The 21,030-nt window shown below is 42.1% G+C and overlaps 1 protein-coding gene across 1 annotated transcript in view; it reads right to left on the bottom strand.

Moving 5' to 3' along the window:
* DHCR24 (24-dehydrocholesterol reductase) overlaps nucleotides 1–21,030 on the bottom strand; it is a 29,677-nt gene that overhangs the window by 5,877 nt on the left and 2,770 nt on the right. Inside the window, exons 2-6 of the mRNA XM_006919246.2 lie at nucleotides 20,100–20,255; nucleotides 11,858–11,963; nucleotides 11,027–11,145; nucleotides 8,946–9,209; nucleotides 4,049–4,192 (exon numbers count right to left, since the gene is read on the bottom strand). Of these exons, the coding sequence (XP_006919308.1) occupies nucleotides 4,049–4,192; nucleotides 8,946–9,209; nucleotides 11,027–11,145; nucleotides 11,858–11,963; nucleotides 20,100–20,255 (789 nt within the window). The remainder of the gene's footprint in view (nucleotides 1–4,048; nucleotides 4,193–8,945; nucleotides 9,210–11,026; nucleotides 11,146–11,857; nucleotides 11,964–20,099; nucleotides 20,256–21,030) is intronic.

Genomic DNA, 21,030 nt, shown 5'->3' on the forward strand with positions numbered 1-21,030 from the left:
CACTCCCCAAAGGCAACCACTGTTAGGAACTGAGTACCTTCTAGAGGCATTTGATGCCGACAAGCATATGGGCTGTACAAAAAGCAACTCACAGATAGGGGCATCGACAGCCTCCTGCTTATCACTGTATCCTGTGCATCAGCGCCCACAGTGCTACCCATTCTTTGTCGTGGATGCCTAACACTGTGCTGCAGGGACACTGTGCTAACACTGTCTATGGCTGCTTTCAGGCTATGAGGGCAGAGTTGCTCCTAGAGAGACCTCATGGTCCATGGAGCCTAAACTACTACCTGGCCCTTTACAGAGAATGTTTGTTGACCTCTGCTCTACTGTATGGATGTAGCCTAATTTACTTAATCAGTTCTATACTAATTAATGGGTATTTCAATTATTTCTTGACTACTCCAATGAATATCCTTTGTGCATGCATCTTTGCGCATTTACATGTACATTTATCTGTAAGATGAATTCCTAGAAGTGGAAAATTCTGGTTTAGACAGTGTGTGCAATTTTAATGGATACTATTTTAAGAGCTTGCACCACTTTATACTCTCCCAGACAACGCAGGAGACTGTTGTTTCCCCACACTCTGGCCAGCGTGGTGTGTTATCAAACTTTCGCATCTCTGTCATTCTGATAGGTGGAAAATGAGGCTCCTGTAGTTTTGTTTCACCTGTCTTGAATTCTGAGTGAGACCACATCACTTTTCTTATGTTTAAAATCCATTTACATTTTTTCCCCCTAAAATAGTCCATCGTTAGCCTAAAGTTATCAGCTGGAACCACTCCTTTTCCAATGTCTCAACTTCACAAAGTTCGGGTGCCCTGCCCTTCTCCTTTCCCTCCTCTGTCTACCCCATTATTCACCCTTCTGCCTTGGAATGATCCTGGGCCCTATGTCCCTGGCTTCACTCCTGGTCCTGTCCTGCCAGCATGCTAAGGTCAGTCATCACAGCCTCTCCCATTCTCGGACCCCTGCTCTCCAGCTGCCCTTGGCCTTTATCTGTGTCCAGCTTGTTACTGGCTTTCTCTGCTCTGCTGGGATGCAGGACCCCACTAAGGGTTCAACAGGCCCAGCCTGATCCAGAACCCCAAACCCCAAAGGCAGGCCCTGTGATAGCGGCATTGTAACAATCAAGGACCTATCTATCCTTCCATATTGATGTTATTGCGCTGAATTAGTCAACCATTTAAACTGCTAAAAATGAGGACTTCGAAAAGAAAGGAAAGACAGGGCTGCCCAGAGTCCCTTTTCTTTTCAGTCCTTCCTTATTCATCAGTAGCCAAGGCGAAGTGTTGGTAGAATGTGAATTTATCAAGAAGGGAAATAAAAGCATTTGAGTTAGTTTTGTGCAGCACTTTCACTGGTTCTTTAAGAATGACATACATATGCATGAAGAGTTAAATGCTCTTATATTACATTTAAAAGATAAATAGTAAAACTCATGCTAATAACTCAAATTTTTAATATTTCTTTACTCAGAATAACATTAAATAGCAAATATTTATGATAAGAGACGGACCAAGGAAGAGAGCAAAAAGCTTCGTAATTCAGTATCTTTGATGGCATGTTTCCCCCTGCTTTTTGCACTGGGCCCTGAAGATTGTGTAGCTAGCTCTAACCTCAAATATTGCTGATTGACAGAGCTGGGTGAGGAAGAGACTGGACCAGCCAAGTGTGGCCCAGATGCGACAGGAATGAAGTGATCACCTAGAATGCTGTTGATCATGACCATACTGATATGTGTGTCCTCAGTCCTGCCCTGAAGTCCTGACACATAGAGACAGCTGCCCACTTGACGTCCTAAACAGATATCTGAAAGGCATCTCAAACTGACAAGCCCTAAACCAAACTTCTGATTTCCCTTCCCAGGCCTTTCCCCCATGTTGCCCACAGCAGTCAATGGCACATCTGGTCACCAGTTGCTTGGGGCCCTAACCTTGGAATCACACCCATGGCCGATCTGTTCAGAGGATTGGTTGGTTCTGCTTTCACACTATCTCCCAGATAAGATACTTTTTCCCTCCTCTACTGCTACCACCCTAAACTCAGATATCTTCTTTCTTCTATTTTTCATCTAGCTGTCAAAGTTATTCATTTAAACCAGAAATCAGGTCATGTCACATCACTTTTCTGTGCAAAGCCCTCTTTCAATTTCCTATCATACTTAGAGTAAAATATAAAGTCCTTCCTTGACTTACAAGGACCCATTTGATTCAGTCTCTGACTGCTATGTGACCTTATTCCTCACCACGGATCTAGCTCAGGGGCCTTCTTGCTGTTTTTCCACTACGACAACTGGTTAACTATATGCAAAGGAGTGGCGTCAGACCCCTATCTCACATCATGTAAAAAACTTAACTCAAAATAAATCAACAACCTAAATATAAGAGCTAAAATCATAAAGCTCTTAGAAGAAAACATAGGGCTAAATCTCCATAACCCTGGGTTTAGTAAGGGATTCTTAGATATGACACTAAAAGCATGAGTAACAAAAAATACATATACTGAACTTCATCAAAACTAAAAATTTTTGTGCATCAAAAAAAAAGCGAAAAGACAACCTACAGGATGGGAGCAAATATCTGTAAGTCATTTATCTCATAAGGGTCTAGTGTTCAGAACATATAAACTCTTACAACTCAACAATTAAAAATGAGCAAAGGAGCTGAATAGACACTTCTCCCAAAAATATGCAAATGGCTAATAAGCATGCGAAAGGATGCTTAACATCATTAGTCATTAGGAAAATGCAAATCAAAATCACAATGAGATTCCATCTCATACCCACTAGGATGGCTATAATCAAAAACCAGAGAACAAGTGTTGGTGAGAATGTAGAGAAAATGGAACACTGCTGTTAGAAGTGTAAAATGGCTCAGCCACTGTGGAGAAAAGGTGAGTGGTTCCTCAATAAATTAGACACAGAGTTATCTAATGACCCAGCAATTCCACTCATGAGCATATACCCAAAAGAACTGAAAACTAGTACTCAAATACTTGTATGTGAATGTACAGCAGCATAATTCACAATGCCAATCGGTGGAAACAATCCAGAATATCCAACCACAGGTGAATAGATAAACAAAATGTGTCATATCCATACAATGGAGTGTTATTCAGCAATAAAAGGAAATGAGTGCTGATACATGCTACAACATAGATGAATGCTGAAAGCATACTTAGTGAAAGAGGCCAGACGCAAATGATTCCATTTATATGAACTACCTAAAGTAGATAAATCCGTAGAGACAGAACAGATTGATGGTTGCCAGGCTGGGGGAAGGGGGAATGGGGAGCAACTGCTAATGGGCACAGTATTTCCTTCTGGGGTGATGAAAACGTTTTGGAACTAGATCGAGGTGATGGTTGCACAATATTATGCATGTACTAAATGCCACGGAATCGTATACTTTAAAATGGTTAAATTTATGCTACTGCACTTCAATTCAAAGAGGAAAAAAAAAAATCCATGCAGCCCATTTGAGGACCTGTGCTCTGGCACCTCCCTCACCTAGAACACTCTCCCCTGGACTTCTTCATGGCTTGTCCTCTCTATGTTCAGGTCCCTGCTCATAAGTTATCTCCTGAGAGGCCTTCCCTGATGCCCTTCAAAATGTCACTGTTCCCCATCCCTCCATGTACAACAGCAAATTCTTGCTCATCTGTCAAGGCCAAGCTTGATGGCTACCTCCAACCCTAGACAGGACCAGATTAGCCATTTCCTTTTCCTGTTCTTGTGGCCCTTTACAGGACTAGAGTCTGTCTGCTTGGCTGGGCTACAGTTCCTCAAGGACGGAACAGGTCAGTGTTCCCCAAATTACCTGGCCCAGCACTCCACTCTCTGTTCACTGGGAGCCTGCCGCTTTAAGTGAAGAAGGTCCAATCTCAGAGGAAGCAACTGTGTTACTATGTAAGAGTAACAGTTCCCTAGGACAAAGCCACTCTTTGCTCTTAAGGGAGAGAGTGTGGCTACAATGTTAACCATCCTGGTTCCCTGCCCTGCCAACTTAGAGGAGCCAGGACTACTGGGAAATCTGAGCCTCACCTGGAGCTCCCAGAAGATGCTACGCGTGTGCCGGTGGTAGTAGTGTCTCAACGGGATGTATTCCAGGCCCTCTTGGTTTGTCTTCAGATAGTTCTCCACGTGCTTGAAGAACCACGGCTTGTAGTAATTGCCAATGCTATTCAGCTGAAATGACAGAGGGCATTGTGTCAGCCCACAGACAAGCACTAAGTGCCATCAGGGTGTAACAGTGATACCCAGCTTCTGTTCAGCACTCCTGGCCTTTTCAAAGCTCTTTCATGTCTATTATCTCCTTTTTAGACTCTTGAAAGCCTGGTGAGGTTAAGCACAGTGGGTATTCTCTAACAGGGAGAGCGGAAGCTCAAAAAGGTTAAGTGGTGTGCCCAGGGCCCAACAGCTAGTTCCTGATAGTCTAGAGGACTTAGTGACCCCGACCTAGTCCCCTGCTCTTTCTCAATGAGAAAAATCAAAGCGCAAATGTTTTCTGGCATCTGCCACAACACGGTGCTCCATGCAGGTGAATTCCTCCCTCCCTCCCTTCCACTAGGCCAGTGTTGGCACAAACACGGAGCATGGGTCATCCCCTCCTCCCTGGGTCCCATGGTCAACAGCACTAATTAACCATGATACTTTCCCTGCAGCCCTAGACTAAGCCTCATTATCCTCTGAGTGTGTGCTCCCCCTAGGCAGCCACCGTCAATGGAGGAAACCCACAGAGCAAACCTACGTACTTCCTTGGCACTGGGCCTTGTGGCCCCAATGCCTAAACCTTATATTTAGCTGGTATCTTCTTCAGTCCTAAATGGTTCAGGACTTCACCTGTGCCCTGGGATGGCTTAGCTTCTCTAGGCCTCAACTTCCTCATCTGTGAGATGAATTATGAGCAGATGCTTTCAGAGAGAGGCAGGGCAGCAGCCTCAAAGGAGCACAGGCTCTAGGACTGGGCAGCTAAGGCCAAATCCTGGCCTAGTCACACACTAGCTGTGTTACTTTGGGCAGGTCATTCTATCAGCCTGTTTCTTCACATGTAAAATGGTAATAAAAATATATGCTTTGTGGGAGTTTTTCTTGGTGCCTATTAGAAATGATACATACACACACATACATACTGTGGATGCTCAGGCCTCACATCAGACCAGCTTCTCGAGGAGGTGGGAGAGGCACTGGAGTTTTATGGGGCAGATAAGATCACACCCAGCTGGGCAGGCTAAGTAAAGGATTAGGAAGAAGTGGAGAGTGGAGGCCAGAGAGGAAAAAAGTCGTCAGGGAGCCATTAGGGAGGCAAGACATGAGGCAGCCTCAGGGGAGCTGGTGGAAGGGAATAATCAGAACATGTGCCAAGTGCCCATACTCCAGGCAGTGTCGCCAGCACCTAAACATTCATTCTTTATCCCTTCCAAGACCTTGCATAGTAGGGTTGTCCGTGTTTCACGAAAGAGGTTGAGAATTATCAAGGTTATATAGACTGCCTGAGGCCACCAGGCTGGCAAAAGGCAGGGCAAGAATGTACCCCACGCTGTGCAAGGCCAGGGGCAGAAAGCAGAGAACCCTGAATGGCCGGCTCTGGAATGTGGGCATTATCAAAACAAAACAAAACAATCCTATTTTTTTCATGATTCTAAATGGAATGTACACTGTATGAAAACTTTAAACACTGCAGAAGTATATAACTTGGAGAAACACCTCTGTAGCCTCACCCTCACCCCTGTAGCCTACTAAAACTTATGTGTTCATTAGGTTTTATTTTCTGTGTACACACACACACACACACACACACATTTATAAAAACGAGGCCATTCCATGCATACTCTTGGCCAATTTGCTTTTTCCACTTATAAGGCACTAGGCTGACCCTGGGAATGTTACTTAGCCTCTCTGAGCCTCATCTTCTGTGCAGGCAAAAATGGAGACATTATTACCCCCTGGTTGGGAAGACTAAAAGATAATGCAGAAAGTGCCATGCATAAGGCCAGCCCATAATGCCTGCCCACACTGGGGGCACAATATTCAGTTTCTGGCCCCCACTGGCCTTCTAGTCCCACATCCCTTTGGCAATCCCTTCCACCCTGGAGCCAGCCAATCCTTTGAGTGGTATCTTATCTGGGTGTCACCCTCTTCTGTAGGCCACTCTGCGGGGGGAAACCAGGGGCCGCAATGTGCTAGGAAAGTGGGGTTACAGAGCCTGTTTGTCTAAGTCAGTTTCAGTGAGGTCGGTATAGGGTAGGGCAAAAGACACCATGCGCTGGCCTCTGCTTGCTGATGCAAAGGAGATTGAAACCCAATAGGAACACAGCAATCTGATCTAACCCTGGGCGGGGCCTGGCTACACACCTAGCAGTGGCACCAGCTGCATAATGAGATTGAGACTTCGGAGTATCTGGAGACAGGTGCTCCTGATGCTCACTGACTTATCAGAAACAATTCATGCCAGAGAAGCCCAGGATATGATCAAGAACCCAGATTGTCTCCCTCCCCCAGGGCACACCAGCTGGGGCAGCCAAGCAGCCACATGAGTCCCAGTTCCAGTCCTGGCATTTAGATAGCAAACTACTTCCTATCTCTGGGCCTCCCCTGTAAAATGGGGGTGGGTTGCCTCCTCTCAGGGCCACAATGAGCCTTCCACTGGACTGTGCCTGCAGAGGGCCTATCACAGAGCCTGGCACAAAGGGACAAATTCCTGAATAGCCTGCCAATCAGGAGATTTGAAAGAAATGCTCCTCAAACAAACTGTCCACACATCTAACGGCATTTATCACTCTCTGCCCCCAGTCCTGTTCCCACTGGGCATCAGGGTTTTGCTCATCGGGACATTCTGCAAAAGGCTGTGGCCTAAGAGCCCAGCCCCTCTGCCCGACACTAGATAAGCCTTTGAGTAAGGCCTCAGTTTTCTCCTTGGGACTAGGACCAGGGTGCTTAAACATTTTAAAAGATGCACAAACCCTTCTGTCCAATTGTAAGCTTAAGTGACATCTAATATATCAAACAGGTGACAGAGTAGCGGGTACAGTGGGGGAGGTGATTCCCCTTGGCCCCCTCCCTCAGCTCATTACTCCTGACAGCCTCTAAGGGAACACGTTAGAGAAGCTAGAAAACCTCTGAACCAGAGATCCTTACCAGGTGACTAAGGGACACGAGCTGCCTGGGCTCAGCCCCGGTCAGGCAGAGCTAGGGCCTTGGGAGCACCAGTGCTCCTACCCCTGGTCCAGGATCTTCATCCACTAGTGCCCACAAGGAATGGTGCTCAATCAATGCTTGCGGATGATGCTAAATTCTAGAAGATGGTATGGAGGGGAAGGGACACTGAACTAGGGGTCAGAGACCCAAATTTAAATCTGCCCATTGCTAGCTGTGTGTCCTCAGGGGAGTCTCTTTCCCCCTCTTGGCCTCATTTTCTTATTTGGAGAGGGGATTGTACTAGATAATTTTCGAGTCTCTTCCAATTTTAAAATGTTTTCAGTATATAGGTATAGATCAAGTGCCTTAAGAGAGCTTACCTTTTGATCTGCTAATTCTGCTTTAAGATGTTATTTAAATTACAAACAAAAGATGCTCATTGCTATATTAATTAAAATAATAAAAAACTAGAAATCAACTTAAATTTGCAACTATCGGGCAGTGGTTTAGTAAATGATAGGGCATTTAGTAAACATTCACTCAGTGTAACGTTCTGCAGACATTAAATATGACTGTTTTGAACGTAATATAACAACATGGAAAAATGCTTATCACACTAGACCAGAAAAAACAAATTTGAACAGGTGATCACAGCTGAAGGCAAACAAACCAAAAAACTGCAAAGAGATGTTCAGCCTCACAGGTGACCTGAAGACTGCAAAATAAAACGAGATACTATTTTTAACCCTATCAGATTGGCAAAAATGAAACAGTGATACTATCCAGTGTTGGCAAGAACGGAGGGGAAAGGCATTCATTCTCACACACCACTGCTGGAAGTAGACAGAAGCACAACTTTTCTGGAGAGCTGTTTGGTCATAGCTATTAATATTTAACATGCTCAAACACGCTCAGGGATTCCATTTTTTGGACTCAATCCTACAGAAATGCTCGTACAAGAGGCCAAGGGTAAATGCAAGAGACTATTCGTGGAAAATCTGATTTGTAAGAGCAAACCATTTAAGCAATATAAATGCTTATCAGTCAGTAATGAGTTAGGTCAATTCTTTACATGCAACAATGGGATCCAATGGAATGAAATGAGGGCATATACACATGCACACACACAAATAGGCCTTGAAGAATGCACACCAAACTGTTACAAGTCGTTGTATGCCTGGGGGTGAAAACAAATATTTTCATTGTTTTACTACTTCTGTAGTTTAAAAACTTAAAAAAAAATCTATGTACTGAAAGAGAGGAAATAACTAAACTAAACATATTAGCAACAGCTGGCTTTGGGTCACATTTATAGGTAGTCTTTTCTCTCCTTTTGTTTACACTTTCCAAGTCTCTCATAATAAAATTAATAAAAACCCTCATAAAAACTGCTATTAAATATTATACAGTAAGTTGAAGGAGTATCCATCTGGATTGTAAGACATCAAATCAAATTACTCAGATCTTGGCTTTGTCATCTTGTGGAAGTTTAATTTGACCTCTTGGAGTCTCAGTTTCCTCAGTATAAAATGAGGTAAGTTGCTGTAAGGATAAAAGATTATGCCATCAAGAGATACACACATATGTGGCAGGTGACAGAAGCAGTGGAAATGGAAGCTTTTGTCACTGCCTAAGATAATTCTGACTATAAATTCTGTTGCCCAAATCCAAGGTGAGCTGACTCAGGTTGTAGACTCAAAAAGGGTGACTATCAGGGTCAGGGTGGGGCAACAGGCTCAGACCCAGCCCGCCCAGGCCTTCTTCCTCCAGGCCTTGGTCTGCAGCAGTTGACACCCTAACCTACCTTGCTGGGCTCTGCCTTGTCCGTCATGACTCCTGTCATGATGACAGCCTCATCCAAGGAATACAGCAGCCCTTCTACGAAGTGGTTCTCCTGCCGCTGGGACTCATGTTTGAACTTGTCGCAGATCGCCTCCAGGCCCCACACTGGCTCAAAGCGCAGCTTGACGTACTTCTTGGCAGGGATGATGCGAATCTCAGCGGCAACAAGGAAGCCCAGGGTCCCACAGGACCAGGGCACAGCGTAGAACAGGTCTGAGTTTTCTGACTGCAAGGAAGAGTCAACGCATGCTGAGAGCATGAACCCTGGGTCCCACATTGTGGCACATAGTCAACAAGGGCACAAAGAACCTGGGGCCTGGGCTAAATTCCTATTCTGTCACCATCTTGCTGGGTAAACCCCACAAGGCACTTTATAAACTGGGCTTTCTGGCCCTCAGTTTTCACTCTGAAGCTTCGGCATGACATATGACCTTACAGTGCCTAGCGTCAGGGGTACTCACAGAGAACCTCCCTCCTCCATCATTGAGGCATAGCTCCTGGACCGCAGGTTACCCAGAAAGAGGCCACAACCAGCACTACCCAAAGACCCAAAACAGGGGACTAAGGGCCAGGAGTTCTAGGCCAGGCTGAACAAAGAGCTGAACTCTTACTAAGGGTTAGAGTCACCAAGGGACATTAAAATGCCTCCCTTCCAGGCATTTACAGAGCCTTTCCTACTCTATCAGCTGTAGTGCCCCTCCCCCACCACAGCCTAGGGAGAGTATTAACACTTCCACTTGAACAAGTAAAAAAATTGAGGTGCCAAGAGACAGCAGGGCTCATCCAAGGCTCCCCACAGACAGTGTGGAGATGCTGGGCCTCAGGCAAAATCACCTAAACTCCTGAGCCAGCATTGTTCTGTTGCACAGCTTCATCAGAGTCCCCAAATCTGCTTCTAATGTCACCATTTTCTTGTTTTGGTATTTGCTTCAGGGACAAACAACAGACTTTTCGCCTGGCCATTCTAATTTAGATTCTTTAATTCTAATAAAGTGCCTTTTGAAGAAGTCCAGCCTTGTGTGGTCGTCACCCTGAGGACAGCTGTGTGGTGTCTGCTTGTGTCGACTGCCATTGGTGTGGGCACGGCAGGTGCAGCAGGGAAGTGCTGAAGCCGCTGGAACAGCTGAAGTAGGCCCAACCAAGCCTCCCCCTAATCACACAGTCAGATCAGCAATAATAAGCAGGCATCTACTTTCTCCTCCTGACAAAGCATTTGTCAGATAGGAAACTTGGCCTCAGAGAACGGAAGTAATTCACTAATGTTTGTTTCTTCTCTCTGCTGGTAAAAATTGGTTGAAGGCAGGGAAATGGGCTAAAATGATGTAAAAAGGGTCCCTCTTGCCCAAGACCAGAGCTCCTAAACCAGGAGTCCTGCCCTGGACTCTTTTGTGAGGCCAACTATGGGAACTCTGAAACATCTGCTTCCAAAGCATCACACTGTCCCCGCATCCCAGGGGCTCCTCAGATATGCTTGGAGAGATCTGACTTTATTTAAAGTTTCAATCCTGTCCCGCTCCTTAGGGTAAATGCCTCAAATGTCTGTGTCCCACTTTGGGCCATAGAATTGTCTTTAATTTCTCCAAAATAGCCCCTTTTATTGCTTTAGTTACCCCTCACACCATCTGACATAGAGCTTTGATACTGAAGCCTGACTTCCCCTACAGAGGCAGTACAGTGTAATTAAAAGCTAAGGACATTGATCTAGGAGCCTGATAACTTGGATCTGAATCCCAGCTAAGTGGGATTTATTAGCTGTCTGATCTTGGTAAAGTTTATTAACCAACCTGTGCTTTAGTTTCCTGTCTATAAAATGTGGCTAATAATAATAACTAATCCTTGTTAAAGGATTAAGTCTTAATATATAAAGTATTTATAATAGTGTCTGAGCACGTAAAGGGGCTATTTTAATCTGTTAGCATGAATACAGACCTAGACTGAACAAGTGTACTTGAAACAAAGCACCTCCAGGGGAGCCACCTCCCTATCACCAGGGTCCTTGATGCCCAGAGCAAGCTGGTGGGGACGTCCTGTCTCTGAACTTACCGGTGTGCATCGCACAAAGCTGCCATCAGCCAGGACCAGCTCGTAGGCAGTGCAGATGTGTTGGAATAGGCCATATTTGTGGGACGATGACTCGATGCCTGTGCCCATGATCAAACCTCCTGCAGAAACACATGAGTTAGCCAGGTGGAGCAGTGGGGTGCAGGGTGGGGAAGAATTGAGTAAAGGGCACTTCACTGGAGCTCGGAAGCTCATAGCATAAGGGTGGTATGACAGGGCTGGCAGAAACGAGCTGCCCACTTAGGGGAGACTTCCCATCTCTGGATCTGGAGAGTAGGAGAGAGGAAGAGGGGCTCAGATTGGAGAATGAAGGCTTCCTCGAAAAGGGATGGATGGGAGACTTTGTCAATGACGCTCATACCTCTGGCCAGACCCAACCTACAAACCTATGTGCATTCGTTTTAAGAGGGACCTTAATGAAAAGGGACGTTGGTTGGGTGGCAGGAGGCTGTGTCCCATGGGAATAGTTAAAAGAACTGAAGTCGTTTCTCTTTGAGAAGAGAAGGGTTTGGGGACCATGAATCTTCCAAAGGAAAGAGAGACTAGACTTATTTTGTGTGCTCTACAGGGCAGAACTGAAGCCATGAATACAAGTCACAGGGAAGCAGATTCAAGCTAGAGATTAAAAAGTGCTGTTTGATAGCTTGAGCTGTTTAGAAATGAAACAGCCAAAAGGAAGCACTCTGTCTTTGGAGCTGGCCAAACAGAGATGGGGGGACTTCTGTTATAGACGAAATAGTGACAGCTTCTACACTGGATGGAATATGGGCCAAGGTGCCTCAGCTCTGATCCTAGGACTATCTGAGTCCTCACCCACTGTGAGGTCATCTAGCTCAGGTAACACAGGCAGCGTCCAGCCAATGGAGTTTAGCAGTGAGGTCACCTGACCCATGGTCACCAAGGGCTCCACACGGACAATCTGTTGACATAAGAAGAGAGACCTTGAGTCACAAGGAAACTTCCAGGCCTAACAGGGCATCTTTCCAAACCTTCCTAAACAATCAATGCAGAGATTCCTACCTGGCTTTTATAGCCTCTTTCTAGAACATTATACTGCCTTATGTTATAGTAAATGAGGTTTCTGGCTCTGGGTTTGTTACTGTTTAATCTTGTCCTTTTAAGTATCTTTATATGTAATACTTAGTTTATTTTTCTTCTAGATTTTAGAAGAAATATTCCTTTATTTGGAAGAAACAGCATATATGAAGATGACAAAAATCTATCCCAGTTCTTCAGAGTATCAGTATTAACACTGAAATGTATTTACTTTGTCTTTTACTAATCATATCTATATTGCAATTTTGTACGTTTTCATACAATGCACGCACACAGAAATATAAACACACACTTTCTCATCTTGTTTTTAAAATTTAACACAATACTACAATCATTGTCCTTTGTTATTAAATATTCTTGGAAAACATAATTTTTAATGGACACATTAACATGCCATCATGAGGACTTCTGCTTCCAGCTAAGATGCAGCAACAAGGACCAGATTTACCCTGCTGCCTGAAAACAAAGAAGAGACAAAATACATAAAACAAGAGTTTTCAACATAGTGGACATCAGGCAATGAAGTCTTGAAAGACAGGAAATCAAACAAGGGGAGCTCTGTGAATGCCCCAGCTAAGTGCCTAGAGTTAGGCAGTGCAGGGAGGGGAAACTCAGCGGGGCCCAGTGGACTCTTAGTTGAGAGCCCCGGAAGATCGAGGTGAATAGAATTTAGAAGACAGAGTACTGGAGAAGAAACTGTACATAGAGAAAACTCTGAGGAACTGCAAAGGGTACCCATTGAATATTCAGCTGAGTACGGATCAGTGCATACACATGAAGAAATTACTTTTCTGAGGGGAAATGCCACCAGAAAGGATAACAGGTAACAGTGCAGGGGCTCACACAGGGTAGGGATAGTATCTGTTCCCAAAAGCCAGACTGGAAAAATCTCATGTTTTGCAGTGCATTGGGTAGAGTAAACAGAATGGTCTCACCTCACAGTGGGGAATAACTACCCCTACATTAAATGTTCCTCTGTTGCCACCTAAAAGATCAAGACCCAACAGGATCAAATTGTTTCCCAGTAACTTAGCTATATCTCAGAGCAGAGCTCAATAAGATTTCTAAAAATACAAAAATATCCAGCACCCAACAAGGTAAAATTCATAGTGTCTAAAATCCAATCAAAGTTTACTAGTCATGCAAAGAGTGAGGCAAATTCCATCCACAATGAGGAGAAAAATCAATCCGTTTTAATAAAAATGTATCCAGATTTGACACAGATATTAAAATTTGCAGGCAAGGGCATTAAAATAGTTATTATTGCTGTATTCCTTATTTTCAGAAAGTTAAGTAGAGACATTAAAAAGATAGTAAAAACACCCGTATCAAACTTCTAGAAATAAAAACAACAATGTCTGAGATGAAAAATACACTGGCTGAGATTGATAGCAAATCAGACATTGCTGAAGAAAAAAGCAGTGAACTTAATACAGAGCAGTAGAAACTATTCAAAATGAAACACAGAAGAAAAAATTAAAACGAACAGTGTATCACTCAGTGAAACAACTTCAATACTGAAGGCAGTCCTCAAAGAAGAGGGTAGTGGACAGAAAAAATATTTAAAGAAATAAAGATCCCCAAATTTCTAAATTAGATGAAAATTATAATAAATCCCAAGCCAAGAACAATGAAGAAAATTATACCAAAGTACATCACAATAAAATTGCTCAAAACTAATGATAAAGAGAAATTCTGAAAAACAGCCAGAGAGAAAAAAAGACATGTTACATACAGAGGAATGAAGATAAGAATAATAGATTTCTTGTTGGAAACAGTGCAAGATGACAGTAAGACATCTTTAAAGTGCTGAGTGAAAAAACTGCCAACCTGGAATTTCATACCTAGTGAAAATACCTGTCAAAAATGAAGGCAATTCACATCCATTAGGATGGATACTATCAAAAAACAAAAACAAAAACAAAAAAACCCAGAAAAAAACAAGTGTTGGTGAGGATGTGGAGAAATTGAGAACTTTGCACACTGTTGATAGGACTGTAAAATGGTACAGTCACTATGGAAAACAGTATGGCAGCTCTCCCCGCCGCCCCACCCCCCCCAAAAAAAAATTAAGCACAGAATTACCATATAACTCAGCAATTCCACTTTTGGGTACACATCCAAAAGAATTGTAAGCAGGGTCTTGAAAATATATCTGTACCCCCATGCTCATAGCACTATTATTCACAATAGCTAACATGTGGAGGCAACCAAGTATCCATGCATAGAAGAATGAATAGGCAAAATGTGATATATACATACAATGGAATATTATTCAGCCTTAAAGGCAAATACTGTATGATTCCACTTTTATGAGATATTTAGAGAAGTCAAAAATCAGACAGAAATTTTAATAGTCATTTGCTAGGTCTTGGGAGGGAGGGGGAATGAGGAGTTATTGTTTTAAAGTATAGAGTTTCAGTTTTGCAAGATGAAAAGAGTTATGGAGATAGATGGTGGAGATGGCTGCATAATTTTATGAACATATTTAATACCACTGAACTGTACACTTAAAAATAGTTAAGATTGTAAATTTTGTGTTATGCATACTTTACAATAAAAGCTGAAAAAGAAATGAAGGCAAAATAAGTGTTTTCAGACATATGGCAGCTAAAAGATTCATCACCAGCAAAATTACCATACAAAATGTTAAAAGAGATCCTTCTGGCAGAAGGAAAATGAAACCAGATGGAAATATGAATCCACACAATGAAATGAAGAAATGGCAACTATATGGGTAAGTATATAAAATTTTTCTTATTATTTAAGTTTCTTAAAAAGATAACTATTAAAAAACAGTAATGTGGTATGGGCTTTATAACATAAATAACAGTATAACAATATCACAGAGGTTGGGAGGAGAGAAATAGAAGTGTATAACTATAAGATTTTTCTTATACTACAGATAAAATAAGACATCATTTGAAGGTAAACTGTGATAAGTAAAGTGTATACTATAAATCCTAAAACAACTGCCAAAATAACAAAACAAAATTACAGTTAAAAAGCCAACAAGAGAGCTAAAATAGGATCATAAAAATTATTTAGTAATTCAAAAGAAAAAAAAGAAGGGAACAAAAAACAAATGGGACAAAGAGAAAACAAAGAACAAGGTGACAGAGTTAAGCCAAACCTTATCAATAATAACATTAAATGTAAATGGTCTTACCATCTCAATTAAAAGGCAGAGATCATCAGATTGGATAAAAACTATATGCTGCTTATAAAAAAACACATTTTTAATATTTAAAAAAACAGATTAAAAGTGAAAGGATGGAAAAAGATACACCATGCTATAAGTAAAAAAAAAAAAAAAAAGACGTAGATGATAGAGGCTCTGTTCATCCCTCTGGGGACTAAATCAAAGTTGTGACAGAAACAAGGAGCAGCAGCAAGGAAAAATCGCCTGGGATTTAGATGAACAAGCCATACAACTACAGAGAAATCCAAGAAAGTACCATTCAACGGCAGAAGGTAGGACGGGGCAATAACACGGGACTGCCCAGGCTGATCCGCTGAGTGAGACCGAGGTTGTGGCAGAGGCAGATGCCTCTTAAAAGGGCGGATTTTCGCGGTGACGGACCTGCTTGCTCTGAGCACCAGTGCCAATTCGGCTGTGCGCAGGGGGCACCAGGGGCTTATAGGAGACATTGTCGGAGTGAGGGCCGAGGGTACAGAAGTGCCGGGGGTATCCGTTGTTCCCTATTGAGCTCTCCCCACTACCAGTGCACCGGACACAGTGCCTCCATAGCTGAGACATCATCAAACTGAATAACAAAGGTCGCTCCGCCCAGAGGATTCTCTGAAACCCCGCCTACCCCAGCTCGAGCCCCGCCCAAGTCACATCCAGGTATATCCTCCATGAGTCAGGTGCTCCTTGCTGAGACTCACACTGGTGGAGGCAGCTGGCCTTGGTTTCTCGTGTGGCCTTATGAGGCAACTATAAGCACAGCATCTGTGAACTGCTTGCTAAATCTTAACAGATGGCCCCAGAGGGATAGAGGCTTGGGCTAAATTTGGCCTGCAGCTGAACTCCTCTTAGGACTGTGCCACTGGACACCTACTTCACAAGTCCACACTAATAAGACCGGGAGATTTAGGAGCTTTGCTTAGTACATAGAAACAGACATGGAAAGGCGGCCAATGGGAAGACAAAGAAGCAGAAACCATATGACAGAACAGAACAGAGATCCAGATATAATGGAGTCAAGTAATCTAACAGGTGCAGAGTTCAAAATACTAGTTATAAAGATGCTCAATGAACTTTGGAAAAGTGTAGAGAACTTTAACAAAGAGATAAAAATGGAAATGGAAATTATAAAAGGGAACCAGTATGAAATGGAACAAATAAACAAAGTGAATAAAGAAGACGATCAAATGCCCTATCTAGAGGACAGGAAGGCCAATCAGGACACTCAATCAGAATGGCAAGGAAAAAAGATGCCAAGACTATAAAAATAATTTAAGGAGGATATGGGACACTATTAAGGCTCCAAATATTTGTCTGATCAGTGAAACTGAAGAAAATCAAGATGCTGAACAGCTATTTAAAGAAATAACAATGGAAAACTTCCCTAACCTGTTGAAGGAAATGGACATAAAACCCCAAGAAGCTCGGAGAATTCCAAAAATCAGGGATCCAAAGAGGCCCATGCCAAGACACGTCATAATTAAAATGCCAAAGTTTAAATACGAAGAAATAATATTAAAAGCAGGAAGAAAAAAACAAATAATTACATATAAAAGAACACCCATACCACTGGCAGCTGATTTCTCAAAAGAAACTATGCAGGACAGAGGGGTTTGGCAAAAAATATTCGACAGGATGAAGACCCAGGATCTACAACCAAGAATAATTTATCCAGCAAAACTATCATTTAGAGTTGAAGGACAGATAAAGAACTTCCCAGACGAAAAATAAACGAAAGGAATTTATCATCACCAAGCCAGAATTACAGGAAATGTCGAAGGGACTTCTTTAAGAAAAAACATGTATCAAAAACAGGAATAAAGAAATAAAGAATTCCTATTAATAAGTACCTTAAATGGACAAGAACTAAGCGCTCTAACCAAAAGATAAGAGTGGCCGAAAGGATAAGAAAACAAGACCCCTGCATATGAAAAGGAAGGGAATGGAAAAAGATATTGCTTTGATGAACCTAGAAGATATTTAAGTCAGACAGAGAAAAATAAACACTATATGATTTCACTTATATGCGGAATTTAAGGAGTAAAAAGAACAAACTAATCAAAAACAGACTGACAAATACAGTAGACAATTTGTTGACAGACAGAGGGGGTGTTTTGAGGGGACTGGGAGAATAGGATGAAGGGTTAAAGAAGTATAAATTAGAAGGTGATAGATGGTTACAGGGATGGGGAGCACGGCATAGGGAATGCAATTAGCATTAATACATTGGCTAGGTGGAGGGTCAGGGAAGGGAGGGAGCAATTGGAAGGATCACTTTACAACTATATAGATGTCTAACCAATGTACTGTATACTTGAAACTAATTACAATTTTTAAAAAAATTTTAAAAATGTAAACGGATTAAATGTTCCAATCAAAAGACAAATGGATAAAGAATATGTGGCACCAAAAAAAAAAAAAGCTAGAATGACTTTATTATATCAGACAAAGTAGATTTCAGAGCAAAGAATATAACTAGAATGAAAGAGGTCATTTCATAATTATAAAGGATCAATTAATCAAGGGGATGTAAAGTTACTAAACGTTTACATACCTAATTACAGAGCTTCAAAACAAATGAAGCAAATACTGATGGAACCACAAGAGATATAAACAAATCCACAATCATAGGTAAATATTCAATAGCCTTCCTTCAGTAATTGATAGAATAAGTAGAGAGAATATTTGTAAGGATATAGAAGACTTGAACAACACTATAAATCAACATGACCTAATTAACATTTATACTACACACCAGCCCCAAATGGCAGAACACACATTTAAAAAAATGTACATGGAACATTTATCAAGATAGATCATATTCTTCTGGGCCATAAGATAAGTCTCAATAAACTGAAAAACATTCTGATCATACAAAGTATATTTTCTGACAATTGAATTAAATTACAAATCAGTAACAAAGATCTCTGGAAAATTCCCAAATATTTGGAAACAGAATAAAATAAATAACCCATGGGTCAAAACAGGTGTCAAAAAGGAAACCAGACTGCTTCTCAGCCTTTCGGCCAAGATCAAATTGTAAAAAGGAAATTGGAAAGTATTTTGAACTGAATGAAAATGAAAAGATAACCTATCAAAATTTGTGGAATGGCTCAAGGGAGAAATTTATAGCGTTAAACATCTATGTAAAATGCTACAAGCACATTGAAAGACAAGCTGGCAGTCTCTTAAAAAGTTAACCAAACACCTATCAAATGAGTCAGTGATTCCTTTCCTGGGTATTTTACCCAAGAGACAGGAAAGCATGTATCTACACAAGACATGTCTATAAATGTTCCTAGTGATTTTATTTGTGATAGCCCAAAGCTGGAAATAACTCAAATATCCTATGATAAGTGAAAGGATAAACAAACTGTGATATACTCATACAATGGAATACCACTCAGCAATAAAACATAATGTACTTCTGATACATACTTCGATATGGATTTCTCTCGAAATAATTACAGAGTGAAAGAAGCCAGACAAAACAAGAGTACATAACGCATGATTCCATTCATATAAAACTCTAAAATACAAACTAATGTATAATGACAAAAAGCTGGTCACTATAGGGATGTGGGGTAAGAGGCAGGGAAGGCCCTGAGGAATGGATTACCAAGGGGCAAGAGGGAACCTTTGAGGTGATGTGTATGTTCATTGTCTTGATTGTAATGGTCTCACAGGTGTACACATATCTCAAAATTTATTATCAAATTGTACACTGTATGTGCAGATTATTATACATTAAGTCTATATCAGTAAAGCCGAGGGGACAAAAAAAGGCACAGGTGATTAAGTAAACTGGCCAAGGTCTCACAACAAAATGCCATCATGTGGATATATCATATCTAACAACTCTCTACTATTGAATATTGTGTTGTCTTCGATTAGAAATAAAGCTGTGATTTAAAGAGAGAAAGGAAGAAAAAAAGCTGTCATACAATCTCTCTCTGTATTGTCTATGATTTAAGCTTATTTCCTGTTTCCTTAAGCCAGGTTTTAAGAACCAGAATTATTCGATAGGCCAAAGAGCATGCACATGTCTATGGCTATTAACAAGTGGGTCCTCAGGAAGCTTGCAACAAGGCCCTCTGTTTACCAGTACACCTCCTTACCAAAAAGGGGTAAGTAGGTTCCCTTTTGTATCTCTTTTTTCTCAAGCAGAAATGATCACTTCATGCATTTCACTGATAGTCTACGTTTTAAATCTGCAATATGATACCTTACATAGGGAAAAAGCTTCTTCCAAAAAGGTAACTATTAATAATCAAACCAGCTTTAATATGACTGACCATTCAAGGTCTTGTTTTGCATGAAATAAGTTAATTTTAGCAGGTGTAAAGCACTGTGTGAAAAAAAAAAAGAAAACTGGGTACATTCTCAACATTTAACATAGGGCTTCCCTACTAGGAGTCTGTAGGATATTGGAGAAGGGTATTACGTTCGGGTTTAAATTTAAAGAAAATGAAAAACTAATTCACTTCACTTTGTGTTCCTTTCTGCATTTTTGGAAGTCCCTGAGAGATCAGAAAGCCTCCTGTCTCATTTCCCCCCATGATTTCCCCATCCCTGTCTTCCTGTGGAACTGCAGATAATCAAAGAATCCCCCTGAACTCTCAATTTGCACTATGAGATAGAGTTATAACCAATCTCTTCCAAAGCTGAGGCTTTGAAGAATGGCAATGACCAGGGATCTTAGTCTTGTCTACCCTCAAATGCCCTTGCCTAAAATCATGTCCTTCCAAGCCACTTGCACCAGGGGCAGTCCTGCTCATTCCCAGAGCCAGGGAACCACGCCACACTCACCTGTTTCTTGGTGTCCACCTCCAGAATATCCATCAGGTTGATCATGATGTTTTTGTGTGTCTTCTTGTACTTCCCAACCCGGAGCGAGATGGTGAGCCAGCCGGGGCGCCCTGTGCACATGAAGGTCTTGCTGCCTTGCTCCTTCCATTCTCGTACCTGCAACCACGGGACAGAGGCTGAGCTAGCCTTACCAGGATCCCCAGAGCAGCTCGAAGCCTTGTTTTCAGGAGAAGGAGCTCAAAAAGATGCCCAGGCATTTTGTCAGCAAACATTTACTGAGCCCTTACATTCTTCTAGGCACTGCAAGGCCCACTGGCCTTACCCTCTGGAATCTCCCCGGCTAGTGTGGCAGGCAAAAAGCCAAAGTGTTGCCACACTACAAAGCAGAATGAAGAATGATCATAGTACTTTGAAAACACTAACTGGGAAATTCAGGAAAGGTTTTGTAATGGTAATAATAGCAACCATACAAATAAGATGGTTACTAGGTGCCCCCATTGTGTCAGGCACCTATTGTACACCATCTCATTTAATTCTCACAATCACCCCAAGAAGTTGGGATGATCCCCTTCTGCAGGTGAGAAAACTAGTAGGCGAAATAACTTGCCCAAGGTCACACAATCAGTGAAGGGCAGAGCTCAGATTCACAGCCAAGACCATCCGACTTCTGGAAGGACAGATGGGCTTGTATTAACAGTCAATAGAATAACAGCTAACGTGTAGTGAGGTCTGTTACATGCCAAGTCCTGTCCTGAGCATTTGCATGTGTTAACTCATGATCACTTGGAAGGAGAGAGAAATGGCAGGGAAGGACCACCAAGCCAATGGAAGGAAGAGCTTTTGCAAAACCTCTACTGTTAAGTGACCAGAGTACAAAACACAAAGAACAAATGGCCCATGAGCCAAAAGCCCATCAGGAACACGGGAGGAA

The sequence above is a fragment of the Pteropus alecto genome, unplaced genomic scaffold, assembly GCF_000325575.1.
Source record: "Pteropus alecto unplaced genomic scaffold, ASM32557v1 scaffold25, whole genome shotgun sequence".
Taxonomy (NCBI): domain Eukaryota; kingdom Metazoa; phylum Chordata; class Mammalia; order Chiroptera; family Pteropodidae; genus Pteropus; species Pteropus alecto.